This window comes from Hypanus sabinus, chromosome 4 (genome assembly GCF_030144855.1).
Source record: "Hypanus sabinus isolate sHypSab1 chromosome 4, sHypSab1.hap1, whole genome shotgun sequence".
NCBI lineage: Eukaryota > Metazoa > Chordata > Chondrichthyes > Myliobatiformes > Dasyatidae > Hypanus > Hypanus sabinus.
In genome coordinates this window covers 64,713,344-64,727,449 of record NC_082709.1, presented here as the reverse complement: position 1 = coordinate 64,727,449, position 14,106 = coordinate 64,713,344, and the positions used below count along the sequence as shown (strand labels likewise).

Here is a 14,106-nt window from a genome sequence, read left to right as displayed (position 1 = left end):
ATAAAGGTGCCCTCAAATAAAAGCAAATACTGTTTCTCATGCAGGTGGGTGAAAAATTGAGATAGCTACATGAAGTGTCTTGGACAGGTACTTTTTTAAAAGGAGAAAGAGATGGAGCAAACAGGACGACGAAAGGCAGGTTAAACAATGTATTTCAGAGTGCAGAGATATTATTGAGTGGATGGCTTCAAAGGAAAAACAGCAACCAATCCACCATACAGAAACTCAAGCATCTTAAAAGTAGTTTCAACCAAAGAATATTTTTGAAATGCAGTCACTGTTGTAAGAAACGTCCAGTTGATCGATTTTTGCATTATTGGCCGGAGGTAATCATTTCCAAGACAAGAGGGAAATTTATCTTGCTCTTCTTTTAATGATGACAAGGAATCTTTTAGTCTGAGAGAGCAGATAAGGTTTAGTCTTCATGCACCACATCTAGCAATTGGAAATATCCTAAGGTTATGAAAGGAAATATATGTATGTAAGTTTGTTCTTCTTTGCACCACTAGCACTGTCAAATTAAAACATTACTCCTTTCATAGAATTTCGATACTTCCAAGCAATATGGATGGTAAGCATTTTGTCTTACCAATTTGCAATTCCCTGTTTGCTGAGAGATGGAAGGTTCATTACATTAAGAGGAATGGAAGAAAGTGAAATTTGTGTAGTAAGTAAGATGACTGAACAAGTTAAAGCATCTTTTCCAAAGGCTTTTATTCCATTAAGGCAAACTATTACTAAATTAAAATGCTGCCCAATGGGAGAATGGAAATGTGCAGAGCCAAGCAAGAGCAGACACACTTTAAAATTCCTCATCATTCTCTGATAAATTACACAAATCAATACAATAGTGGCAAATCGGTACTCGCCCTAATTAAAGTATCTGGCTTGTAGAACAGATCAGTCACTGCCCTGTGCATTACTGTCTAAACCAATAAAACCATAAAAGATTGTTTAATGGTGTAAGCATTATAGACGGAGGTTGTGACGCAACTGCAAAAGGTCACAGTCTGCTTTCTCTAACGGGACCACCAAACGACTAAATTAACATTGAGCACAAAAGCACATGCCTGAGTGTGTAAAAAAAATAACTTTTTACATACAATCCGTCATGTGGAAAATTCAATTAATGAAGGCAGTTAACTAGAGACCACAGAAAAACATTTCTTCGACTTTAAATACAATTAAAATTAAACGTCAAATAAATGGATTAAATTTTTACTTCCAGTTTCCAAAGAACTTGGAACTGAGAACTTATCAACTACAAAACGCTACTCACAGCAGAAAAATTAGATAAAAAGTAGGTAAAACAATGTTAAAATGATAATATACTACAGTACTTACAATGAGGCATCAGCTAATCTATGAGGTTGTTACTCCATAATTTCAGTTCCTAAGCAAAATCTGTTTATTCTATTCTGTGTGATAACCAATCTCAGCATGGTTATTTATTTAATAACCAGTTACTAAATAAATATTAACATTTTAAACCATGAAATACACATTAATTTATAAGAAGAAAAGATTCACAAATAGCATTTTTTCATAATTCTCTAAATATTTTCAGCCAATATAGCTTTACAAATGTCAACTGAACCAGACCAATTCTCACGACTTCTCTGGGAACGTCTTGTGGTCTTTGCCTGGTTACAAGATGGAAAGATCCTGCAACCCTTGAGACCAGTTAAAATTAAGAATTTTTCTTCACTCTCAGGTGTTTTGAAATATCTCAGGGTACTGTTTTAGAATCCTCCTGCTCCTTGGTCTATATTTACCCTCCAGGTAATGGCTACTCATCTGCAGGTCCCAAACTGGCTAACAGTCATAGAGCCCTAGAGCACAGCAACAGCTCCTTCAGCCCAAACAATTGTGCCAAACTATTTTTCTCTCCAGTCCCATTTACCTGCACCATCTCTCCATACCACTGCCAATCATGTGTTCATATGCACAAGGGAGAAGGTGTTCAAAAAGCTGAAAGACCAAAGGGTACGTAAGTCACCCAGACCAGATGAACTGCAACTTAGGGTTCTGAAAGATGCAGTGTTAGAGATTGTGGAGGCATTAGAAATGATCATTGAAAAATCATTGGACTTTGACATGGTGCCAGAGGACTGGAAAATTGCAAATGTCACTCCACTCTTTAAGAAAGGAGTAAGGCAGCAGAAAGGAAATTATAAACCAGTTAGCCTGACCTCAGTGGTTGGGACGATGTTGAAGTCAATTGATAAGGATGAGGTTATGGAGTACTTGGTGACACAAGTCAAGATAGGACAAAGTCAGCAGGGCTTCCTCAAGGGAAAATCTTGCCTGGCACACCTGCTGGAATTCTTTGAGGAGCTTACACATAAGATAGATAAAAATGGATGGTGTATATTTGGACTTTCAGAAGTCCTCTGACAAGAGCCACACGTGAGGCTGCTTACCAAGTTAAGAGCCCATGATATTACATGAAAGTCACTGGCATGGTTAGAGCATTGGCTGATTGGGAGGAGGAAGTGAGTGGGAATAAAAGGATCCTTTTCTGGTTGGCTGCCAGTGACTAGAGGTGTCCTGCAGGGATTGATGTCAGAACCACTTCTTTTTATGCTGCATATAAATGATTTACATGATGGAATAGATTATTGCCAAGTATGCAGATGATACAAATGTTGGTGGAGGGGCAGGTAGTGTTGAGGAAACAGGTCGGCTGTAGAAGGATTTAGACAGATTTGGAGAAAGGGCATGAGAATGGAAATGAAATACAATGTTGGAAAATGCATGGTCATGCACTTTGGAAATAAATGCACAGACTAGTTTCTAAATGGGAAAATCCAAAAGTCTGAGATGCAAAGAGACTTGGGAGTGCTTGTGCAGAACACCCTAAAGGTTAACTTGTAGGTTGAGTCGGTGGTTAGGAAGGCAAATGCCATGTTCGCATTCATTTCAGGAGGTCCAGAATACAAGAGCAGGGTTGTGATGCTGAGGCTTTATAAGGCACTGGTGAGGCCTCATCTTGAATATTGTGAACAGCTGTGGGCTCCTTATCTAAGAAAAGATGTTCTGGCATTGGAGAGGGTTCAGAGGAGGTTCACAAGGATGAGTCCTGGAATGAAAAGGTTATCATTGGAGGGATGTTTAATAGCTCTGGATCTGTACTCGCTGGAATTTAGAAGTATGAGGGGGATCTCATTGAAACTTCTCAAATATTGAAAGGCCTAGTCATCGAGGAGATGTGGAAAGAATGTTTCCCATGGTGGGAGGAGTCTAGGACAAGAGGGCACAGCCTCAGGATAGAGGGGCATCCATTTACAACAGAGATTCTAAGAAATTTCTTTAGCCAGAGAGTGGTGAAGATGATGAATTCCTAACCACGGACAGCTGTGGAGGCCAGGCTGTTGGGTGTATTTAAGGCAGAGCTTGATAGATTTTTCATTGGACACGGCATCAAAGGTTATGAGAGGAAGGCCAGGGACTGGGGGTGGGAAGGGGAAAAAGGATTGAACGGTAGATCAGACTTGATGGGCCCAATGGCTGCTTTCTGCTCCTATGTCTTATGGACTAAGGCATAAAAATTTCATAAAAGTTACAATAAGAAATGATGAAAAAGAGGCAATGTTCATGGATTGATGGACTGTTTAAAAATTGGATGTTAGAGGGAAGAAGCTATTCCTAAAACATTGTGTGTGGGTCTTCAGGCTCCTGTACTATTTCACTGATGGTAGTAATGAGAAAAGGGCATGTCCTGGGTAGTGAGAGCCAGAGTAGATTAGATTAGCTTTATTTGTCATATGTCCATCAAAGCATACAGCAAAATCCTTAATGATGGATGCCACCTTTTCGAAACATCGCACTTGAAGATGTCCTCGATGTTGGGGAGGCTAGTGCCCATGATGAAGCTGGCTGTGTTTACTATCCTCTGCATCTTTTTTCAAACCTGTGCAGTAGCCACTCTACACCAGACCATCATGTAATCATTCAGAATGCTCTCCACTGTACATCTGTAAAATATCTGTTGGTGGCACATAGGACCCATAGAGAAAAGCACAATGTTATTTGACCATACCATGTTCGTCTGAGAGTAAATATCACGAAGACCATCATTTCCTGACGTAAATGATACTTGTTTGTTACATCCATGTCCAAAGCTTACCTCTTGGGGATTCTCTATCCTCCTGGCCACCATCACCTTGATCATTCCTCGGATATTCCCCTCCATGGACATGGATCGTCGCAATGTTTCCAAAGCTTCGTGGTTGGATTTATCCAGCAGTTGTTCACTGTTCACTGCAATCAGCTGATCATTGACACGCAGGCGCCCGTCCTATGTGATACAGAAAGAAACAACACCAAATCCCCGTGATGCTCCTGAATTTCAATCTTTATGTGATAACAATACTGTATAAGAATACGGAGCATAAGTACCAAACTGGCCAAACTAATAAACTGATGGAAAATTTAGTTTTATTACATGACTCCCAAAAGGAGGTGGAGTTCTTTAGGAAGAGACCAATGGGTAAAAGAAATTAAAATAAAGAATGGATGATCAAGGATTTCAGCAGCTGATATTTGGTGGAGGTTATAGCTTGCCTTCATTTGCCAGGGCGTTGGGTATAAGAGTTGGAACATCACATTACAACTGTACAAGACGTTGACGAGGCCACACTTGGGAGTATTCTGGTTGCCTCACTATAAAAATGTGGCAAAAAAGCTGGTCAGGGTGCAGACGAAATTCATAAGGATGTGTAAACTAGTTTTGTAGGGATCTAGGAACCTGAGCCCCAGGTCAGTAACAGAAGGATTGGACCAGAAGGTAAATGTCAGGGAAAGTATTGAAAGGCAAAATTAAAATAGCAGGTATGATGAGTCAGTTAGTTTGCAGTGTGTATATTTTAATGCTCAGAGCATTATGGGTAAAGGTGATGAACTTAAAGCACAGAACAGTACATGAAACTACAATGCTGTAGCTGTTACTGAAACTTGGTGGACAAAGAGCAGGAATGGGTGATTAATGCAGCAGATTTTTGAAGTTTCAGAAAAGGTAGAGGATGAGGTAAAAGAGGGGGTGGAGTTGCATTCCTAATCAGGGACAATATCACAGCTGCACTCAGGGGAGACATAATGGAGGGTTCAGACACTGAGTCCATTTGGTGGAACTCAGGAGTAGGAAGGGTGCACTCACACTGATAGACCACCTAATAGTCACGGGAACATTGAGGAACAGAGATGTAATCAGATTAAGGAAAAGTGTAAAAATAATAGTTTTTGTCATGAGGGGGTTTCAACTTCCCCAATATAAATTGGGACCTTCTTAGTGCAAGGGGCTTAGATGGGGCTGAAGTGTATCTGGGAAGGTTTCATAAATCAATATATGGACAGTCCAACAACAGTTGTACTGGGCCTGGTGCTGGGTAATGTGCCTGGTCAGCTGACTGACCTTTCAGTGGGTGAATAGTTCGAGAACAGTGACCACAACTTCTTGTCTTTCAGGATAGCTAAAGATAAAGATAGGTAAGGTCCTTGTGGGAGAGTTTTAAATTGGATTAGGGAAATAATGAGGGCATTAGGAACTAAGAAGTGTTGATTGAAAATACCTTTGCTCTGGAAAATCCAAATCGACATGTGGAGGGTATTTAAAGATCAATTGCACAGAATACAGGAAAGGTATGTTAGAAGGAATGATGGGAATGGAAAAGTAAGAGAATCTTGACTGTCCAGAGAGGTGATGAACTTGGTCAAGAAGCAAAGGGAACAGTATGTAAGGTTTCAGAAGTTAGGATCAAACAAAGCACATGAGGAGTATTAATAAGCCAGAAAAGAAGTAAAGAATAGAATTTGGAAAGCCAGAAGGGCCAGGAAAAGTACTTGGCAAGAAGGATTAAGGTGAATTCCAAGTCATTTTATACATACATCAAGACTAAAAGACCAACTAAGGAGAAGATGGGACTAATCACGGATAAAAGATGGGACATTTGCTTGGATGCAGAGAGTGCGAGTGAAAAGGATAAGAAGGACTAGGAGATCAGTGCTGAGTGTACAGATACTTTAGGGCATTTAGAGTTAAAGGAGCAGGTTGGGCCTCTTAATGAGTACTAAGGTGGATGGCCCCAGGGCCTGATGCAATTTACCCCAGGAAGGAGGCAAGAAATGAGATTGCTGGGCCCTTGACCAGTACCTTCATGTCCTCTCTAGCCACAGGCGAGGTCCCGGAGGACTGGTGTGTGGCTAATGTTGTTCCACTATTTAAGAAGGAAACAAGAGAAAATCCCGGACCTATGGAGCAGTGAGTCACACATCAGTTCTAGGGAAATTGCTGGAGAAAATTCTTAGGAATAGGATATATAAGCAGTTGGAAACACATGTCATAATTAGGGAATGCCAGTATGGCTTTGTGCATGACAGGTCATACCTTACCAACTTAATTGAGCATTTTGACGAGGTGATGAGAGAGATTGATGAGGGTAGGGCAGTGGTTGTTGTCTACATGGATTTTAGTAAAGTGCTTGACAAAGTTCCTCATTAGAAGATAATCCAGAAGATTAAGATGCATGGGATCTGTGGTGAAACGGCTGTTTGGAATCAGAACTGGCTTGCACATTGAAGTCAGAGGGTAGAGGTCGAAGGGGCTTAATCGAGCTGGAGGTCTGTAATTAGTGGTGTTCCACAGGAATCTCTGCCGTCTGTAATGTATATGAATGACCTGGATGAAAATGTAGGTGCATATTAGTAAATTTGCAGATGACACCAAGATTGGTGGAGTTGTGGATAGTGTTGAAGACTGGCAAAGAATACAACATGATATAGACCAGATGCAAATATAGGCTGAGAAATGGCAGATGGAGTTTAACCCAGATAAATGTGAGGTGTTGCATCATGGTAGGGCAAACGCAAGGAGACAGTACACTGTTAAATGCAAAGTCCTTAACCGTGTTGGAGAGCAGACAGATCTTGATATCCAAGTTCATAGCTCCTTGAAAGTGGCTACACATGTTGGTAGGGTGGTTAAAATGGCTTTTGGAATGCTTGCTTTTATCAGTTGAGGCATTGAGTTCAAAAGTCAAGAGATTATGACGCAACTTTATAAAACACTGGTTAGGCCATACCTGGAGAATCATGTACAGTTCTGGTCTCCCCACTATAGGAAAGATATTGAGGCTTTGGAGAGGGTGCAGAGAGCTTCACCAGGAAGCTGCCTGGATTAGAGGGCGTGTGCTATCACGAGAGGCTGGATAAACTTGGGTTGTTTTCTCAGGAACGACGGAGGCTGAGGGGAGATCCGATAGAGATTTCCAAGATTATGAGTGGCTTAGATGGAGTGGACAGAGAGTATCTGTTTCCCAGGATTGAAATGTTTAATACCAAACGGCATGCATTGAAGGTGAGAGGGGATAGATTCAAGGCGGATGTGAGGGGTACATTTTTTACTTAGAGAGTCGTGGATGCCTGGAATGAATTGCTTTTGGTATGGTGTTAGAGGCAAATAAGATGCTTTTAAGAGATGTTTGGACAGGCACATGAATGTGAGGAAGATGGACGGATATGGACACGGTATAGGTAGGAGGGATTAGGGTTTGGGTGTTTATGATTTGTTTTTTAGCTGGCTCGACACAACATTGTGGGCCGAAGGGCCTGTTTCTCTGCTGTACTGTTCTATCTTCTATATTACTAGGATGACGTGGTTTGAGTTATAAGGAGAGGATGGATAAGCTAGGGCATAGAGGCTATAGGGTGATCTTATGCAGGGCACAGATGAGATACATGGTCACAATTTTCCCCCATTGTACGGGAGTCTAAAACCAGAGGGTGCAGTTTAAAAGAGAAGTGTAAAATGTTGAAGGACACCTAGCAGGCGATGTTTCCACATAGAGATTGGTGAGAGCGTGGAACAAAATGCCGGAAGAGGTGGTGAAAGAAGTATAGTTACAATGCTCAGTCATTTGGACAGGTGCAAGGATAGAAAAGGTTCAGAGGGATATGGGCTAAACACAGCCAAATGGGTCAAATGCAGCCAAGTGGGTCACTGTCATGGATGAGTTGGCCAAAAGGTCCAATTTCTCACTGTATTACACTATATTGAGACAGCTGTTGAAGAGCATGATCAGAAGTACAGGCTTAAGGTTTCTTGTTATCTGGCCAAGAACTCTTACAATCCAGCCTGACAATCTATTAGCCCTTTTAAAGTTCTTGTCTGTCAACCACAGTGAAATCAATATGAGGTTGTACTCCCAGGAGCTCCCATGGGCAGTCAAAATTCAACCAGGTTTAAATGCTGGACCACGGTTCAATGAAACAGCATTAATATTTTAAGCACACAATTTAGTAGTGTGACATGGGCCTCAAGTGTCAGCTGCCTGGATTGAACACAAGAAGGGACAGAAAGGACAAGAGAAACTCCTAAACAACAAACAAATCATGCTGGAGGAACTCTGCAGGTCAGGCACGAATTATGGCGAGGAATATATAGTCAACATTTTGGGTAGAGACACTTCATCGGGACTAGACAGGAAGGGAAAAGTCCTCCCAATTTTCTCAGTACAACCCCCTCTTCCAGCTATCCACCTTCCCTTGCATCTGCTTTCACCTATCAGCTTGTTCTTTTTCTTCTTCCCCCACACTTGCTTATTCTGGCTTCTGGCCCCTTTCTTTCCAGTCCTGATGAAAGCTCTTGGCCCGAAACATTGACTGTTTATTCCTCTCATTATATGCTGCTTGACCTGCTGAATTCCTCCAGCACCTTGTGTGTGTGTGTGTGTGTGTGTGTGTGTGTGTGTGTTGCTCTGGATTTCCAGCATCTGCAGAATCTCTTGTGTTTCCAACAGAAACTCTCAGGAGTCAGCTGAAGCAATCAGTGAACAGATCACATCCTATCCCTAGCTTTAACTCATCGGATTCCAAGGTGTACCAAGTGACACAACTCAAGAAATATTTTCTGGTTCAGACAGAGAACATTAGAACTGGCCTTATGAGCAGGAGCTGCATACCTCAGCCAACAAGGATCCAAGTGAATGACACCACAAACCAAGAATAAAGAAGAGTTAAGAAAAATTACATCTTGCGGAATTATATTCCTCCCTCCTTGCCAGAAAGTACAAGTGAACATTGGGGACTAAATCTTCCGGTCTTTCTGGAATGCCCACATTAGTAAATTATTATACCAATACTCACCAAGTGCTTCAATAATACTAACTTAACATTTAAGTGTTCCTCAACTATTTATTCTTTCTACAGATCACATTTAATCTGCCACTTAATGGCTTCTGTCTGCACTTTCGAGGCAACATGAAAAAAGTTCTGCAATAAATAGTTATGAGTCTTCAAAGGTCATCAAGATAATACGTGGAATATCCATTCATATTTGCATTTCAACATTGACCAACACAGTTACCTTGAAAGCTGCCCCTCCATGAAGAATAGCCTTAATGAATATTCCAAGGTCAGCTCCAGTCTCTTTTGATTTGTTTCCTTTAAGGCTGATGCCCAAGCCAGCAGAACCAGAGTCATTGAGTGGGATCTCAAAGATCAGTTGCTCCTTTCTCTCATCTGTAGGAAGGTTACAGTTTTGTTCCCCCTTCTGAAACAAAACAAAAACAATGGATGAAAAAGAATTAACAACCAGCTATTAACATTTCCAAATGATTTCAAGAACAACCACCTCACTGGCTTTAATTAAGCATATGTAAAAGCACAGATTGAGTTTCATTTCCCACCATCCCTCCAATGCTCAAGGTCTACTTCAGAGTCTGAACACTTCATAGAAAACCTACAGCACTATACAGGCTCTTCTGCCCCCAATGCTGTGCCAAATATGTACTTACTTAGAAATTACCTAAGGTTAACCATAGCCCTCTATTTTTTAAGCTTGATGTACCTATCCAGGAGTCTCTTAAAAGTCTCATTTTGGGTAAAACTTCACCCAAAATGAGATGTCAACACAATATTGAATGCACTATTCAGGGGTCGCCATTTGGATAAGATGTGAAGTTAAGGCCATATGTACTCTCTTAGGAGAACAAAAGAACCCCTCTGCATAATTCCAAGGGTCTTCATGTCAATATTTTTCCCTTGACTAACATCACTGAAAACTAAAAGTGAGATTCTAGTTATGATAGCATTCCTAATCTTGCAAACTTAATATGTATGTATAAACTGGTATCTTAATTTTGTACAGTATAACACTCATTTGCCATGGCACTCCAGGAGACTGTTTAGCCCAGCAAATGTATGCTGGCCCCCCAGATAACCATAAGGATGCTATGTTAAAAATATATTTTTCTTTCGGATGATTTTTAAAATTATGTATCTGAAGATGAGAACACTGTGGTTTCTAATGTAGTAAAGGGAAGGATGGTATATTGAACATAGAACAGTACAGCACAGGAACAGACGCTTCAGCCTACAATGAATTGCCAAACTAATTATATGTCATCAAATGCCCCACTAAACTAATTGCTTTTGCCTACACTATGTCCATACCCTTCCATTCTTTGGACATTCATGTAAGCAGCTAGGAGTCTCCTTGGAATGCTTCTATCATATTTGCTTCCACTACCACCACAGGCAATGCATTCCAGGTAACAATATCCCTTGGGTAAAAAAGTTGCCCCACAAACCTCCTTTGAACTTACTACACCGACATCAAATGCATGCCCTCTGATATCTGACGTAACAACCCTGGGAAGAGGATACTGGCTGTCTATGCATGTCTCTCTTAATCTTATATACATCCATCAGATTTCACCTCCGCCTGCACCCTTTCAGAGAAAACAGCACTAGTGTTTCCAACTACTCGTTACAGCTCATGCCCTCTAAACCAGGCAGCATTCTGGTAAACCTCTTCTGCGCCCTCTCCAAAGCCTCAACATCCTTCCTATAATGGGGTGAATGCAAATCTTATAATTCCTATAAAGTGAATGCAATCTTCCAGATGCTGCCTAACTAGAATTTTATAATGCTGCAACATATGTTCCTGACAATTAAACTAAATTCCTTGCCTAGTAAAGGCTAGCATGCAGTAAAGCTTCTTTACCACCCTATTCAACCTTGCACCTTCAGGGAGGTATGGATTGAGACTCTAAGATCCCATTGCACATCAACACTGTTCAGGGTCTTGCCATTTGCAGTGTACCATCTCTTTTCACTTCATCACTCAAAATGCAACACTTCACATTTGGCTGGGTCGAGCTCCATCTGCCATTTGTCCACCCAGAATCAGGTTTATTATCACCAGCATGTGTCATGAAATTTGTTAACTTAGCAGCAGCAGTTGAATGAATACATAATATAGAAGACAAAATAAATAAACATAAATAAGTAAATCTATTACAGTATATGTATATTGAATAGATTAAAAACCATGCAAAAATAGAAATAATATTTAATTAAAAAGTGAACTAGTGTTCATGGGTTCAATGGCCTTTTAGCAATTGGATGGCAGAGGGGTTAGAAGCTGTTCCTGAATCACTGAGTGTGTGTCTTCAGGCTTCTGTATCTCCTCCCTGATGGTAACAGTGAGAAAAGGGCATGCCCGGGGTGCTGGGGGTCCTTAATAATGGATGCTGCCTTTCTGAGACACCACTCCCTGAAGATATCCTGGGTACTTTGTAGGTTAGTACCCAGGATGGAGCTGACTGAATTTATACCCCTTTGCAACTTCTTTCAGTTCTGTATGGTAGCCCCCCCCCCCCCCATACCAGACAGTGATACAGCCTGTCAGAATGTTCTCCATAGTGCTTCTATAAAAGTTTTTGAGTGTTTTTGTTGACATACCAAATCTCTTCAAACTCCTAATGAAGAATAGTCACTATATCTATATTCTGCTGTATCCTTTGGCAATCTTTTATGCTATCCACGGCACCAGCAATCTTCATAACATCTGTAAGCTTACTAACTCACCCATCCATGTTTTCATCAAGGTCATTTATCCAGGTCACAAACTGCAGAGGTGACAGTATGTGTTGTAATGTGAGTATTATTAAAAGTAAGTTAATACTAATCAGGAAGCTGTTGGTAAAGAGGCTTGTTCCGGCGGGATTTTATTCCCAGTATGCATTGTATATAATTCCACCAGCCATGCCGCACGAGGTACCTGGAAGCCTCTGTATTGTAAATATCATTTGCTGTCCCAGATAAAGATGCTCTTTTGGCCATGAAATTGTCGAGTGGTCCTTTTTTTAAAGTAGAAGTTACCACATATTGTTGGCAACAAGGTGAACTGGTTTTGTGGACGTGTCACCACATTTTGAACAGGAGCTATGAACGGACAAGGAGCCTCACGTTCGAATGGCTACGTTCCGGACTATTGGTGCATTTGTGGAGGGAAGCGAGGACTGCTGGAGTATGAGGAAAGTTTGAGCCACTTTTCCTGTGCTAATGGAATTACTGAGGAAGCTAAGAAGCGCTCTGTTCTCCTGAGTGTGTGTGGGGCAAAGACTTACAAGCTGATAAGGAACTTAGCCACACCGCGGAAAATGGGAGAAATTCCATACGATGAACTGGTCAAGCTCGTGGGGAACCAGCACAATCCGAAACTTCGGTGATAGTCGAACGGTTCAAGTTTCAAGCCATTTCAGGAAACCAGGTCAGTCTGTGGGTGATTTTGTGGCTGAGCTTCGGCAGCTGTCGGAGCATTGTGATTTCAGAGCCGCGTTGGATGACGTGCTCCGTGATAGATTAGTATGCAGTATTAATGACTCCACGCAATGCCGCTTGTTGGGGGAAACACCGCCATTGACTTTCAAGAAAGCCCTAGAGATTGCCCAAGGCATGGAGATGGCTGCTAATAATGCCAAGGATATCCAGAAAGGATATGGGGGGGGGTCGCAGTCAGCGGCAGTGCACCAAGTCAGGAGGGAGACTGGTAGACAGGAAAAGTGGGTGGAATGTTTTCGGTTTGGAGGGACGCACTATGCAAATGTTTGTAAATTCAAAGATACTGTCCACCATGCTTGTAGCAAGAAGGGACATTTAGTAAAAAGTGCAGGAGCATAAAGGGTGAGGTTAAGCCTGGGCAGGGGAAAACTCAACAGACTCAGGCAGCCACACACCACCTAGGTAGGAGAAGTAGACGAGGAGGCAGCGTGTGTCTACAACATGTTCGGGGTGGAAACGGATGAGGGACCACCTGAACCATATTATGCCACAGTCACTGTCAAGGGAAAGGACATTAAGTTTGAGATTGATTCAAGGGCTCCTGCATCGGTCATCAGTGAGGAGATGTACAGGAGGACATGGGGGCCCAACCTGCCTCCCATCAGACTGTCTAAGCTCAAACTCAGGACCTATACGGGGCAGCCCATACCTCATTTAGGGGTGTTATATGTGGACATTTCAGCTGGGGATCAGAAGGCTGAAGCCAGGCTGGTGAAAGCTCAGGGCAGTGGGCCCAGTCTTTTGGGCCGTGATTTGCTTCACAAAATCCGGCTCAACTGGCATGAAATTAAGTATGCACGCACAACGGAGGACATTCTGCAGCGGTATAGTGACGTTTTCGGGGACGAGCTGGGCACACTGAAGGGTGTGACCCTGAAACTCCATGTTGACCCTGAGGCCACACCACGTTTTTTTAAGCCCAGGTTGGTGCACAAAAGACAAAGTCGAGGAGGAGCTGAAACGTTTACAGGGGCTGGGCATCATTGAGCCCGTCCAGTTTTCAAGGTGGGCGGCTCCCATTGTTCCAGTTTTGAAGGCAGGTAAAACAGTGAGGATATGTGGGGACTACAAGCTTATGGTAAGTCAGGTCTCTAAGCTGGAGGAGTACCCATTGCCACGGGCGGATGACCTGTTTGCGACCCTGTCAGGGGGTAAGCTGTTCACAAAGCTGGACATGAGTCACGCCTACCAACAGCTGATGCTCAGTGAGGATTCAAAGGAGTATGTCACCATCAATACGCACAAGGGTTTATTCAAATACAATTGCCTGGTGTTTGGAGTGGCGTCTAGCCCCGCCATTTTCCAAAGGACAATGGACTCTTTATTTCAGGGGATTCTCCATGTAGCAGTGTATCTTGATGATATTTTGATCACAGGAGCCATGAAGGTGGAACATCTGGATAACTTGGAACAGGTGCTGAAGAGGCTCTCAGACACAGGGCTGCGATTGAAACGCGGAAAATGTGTGTTCCTGGCTCCGAG

General features: G+C 42.2%; 1 protein-coding gene across 5 annotated transcripts in view; it reads right to left on the bottom strand.

Moving 5' to 3' along the window:
* pard3bb (par-3 family cell polarity regulator beta b) overlaps positions 1-14,106 on the bottom strand; it is a 1,128,463-nt gene that overhangs the window by 530,838 nt on the left and 583,519 nt on the right. For all 5 annotated transcript variants that reach the window (XM_059967323.1, XM_059967326.1, XM_059967321.1 and 2 more), the window contains 2 exons: positions 9,362-9,547; positions 4,130-4,300 (listed from right to left, as the gene is read on the bottom strand). In XM_059967323.1, the coding sequence (XP_059823306.1) occupies positions 4,130-4,300; positions 9,362-9,547 (357 nt within the window). The remainder of the gene's footprint in view (positions 1-4,129; positions 4,301-9,361; positions 9,548-14,106) is intronic.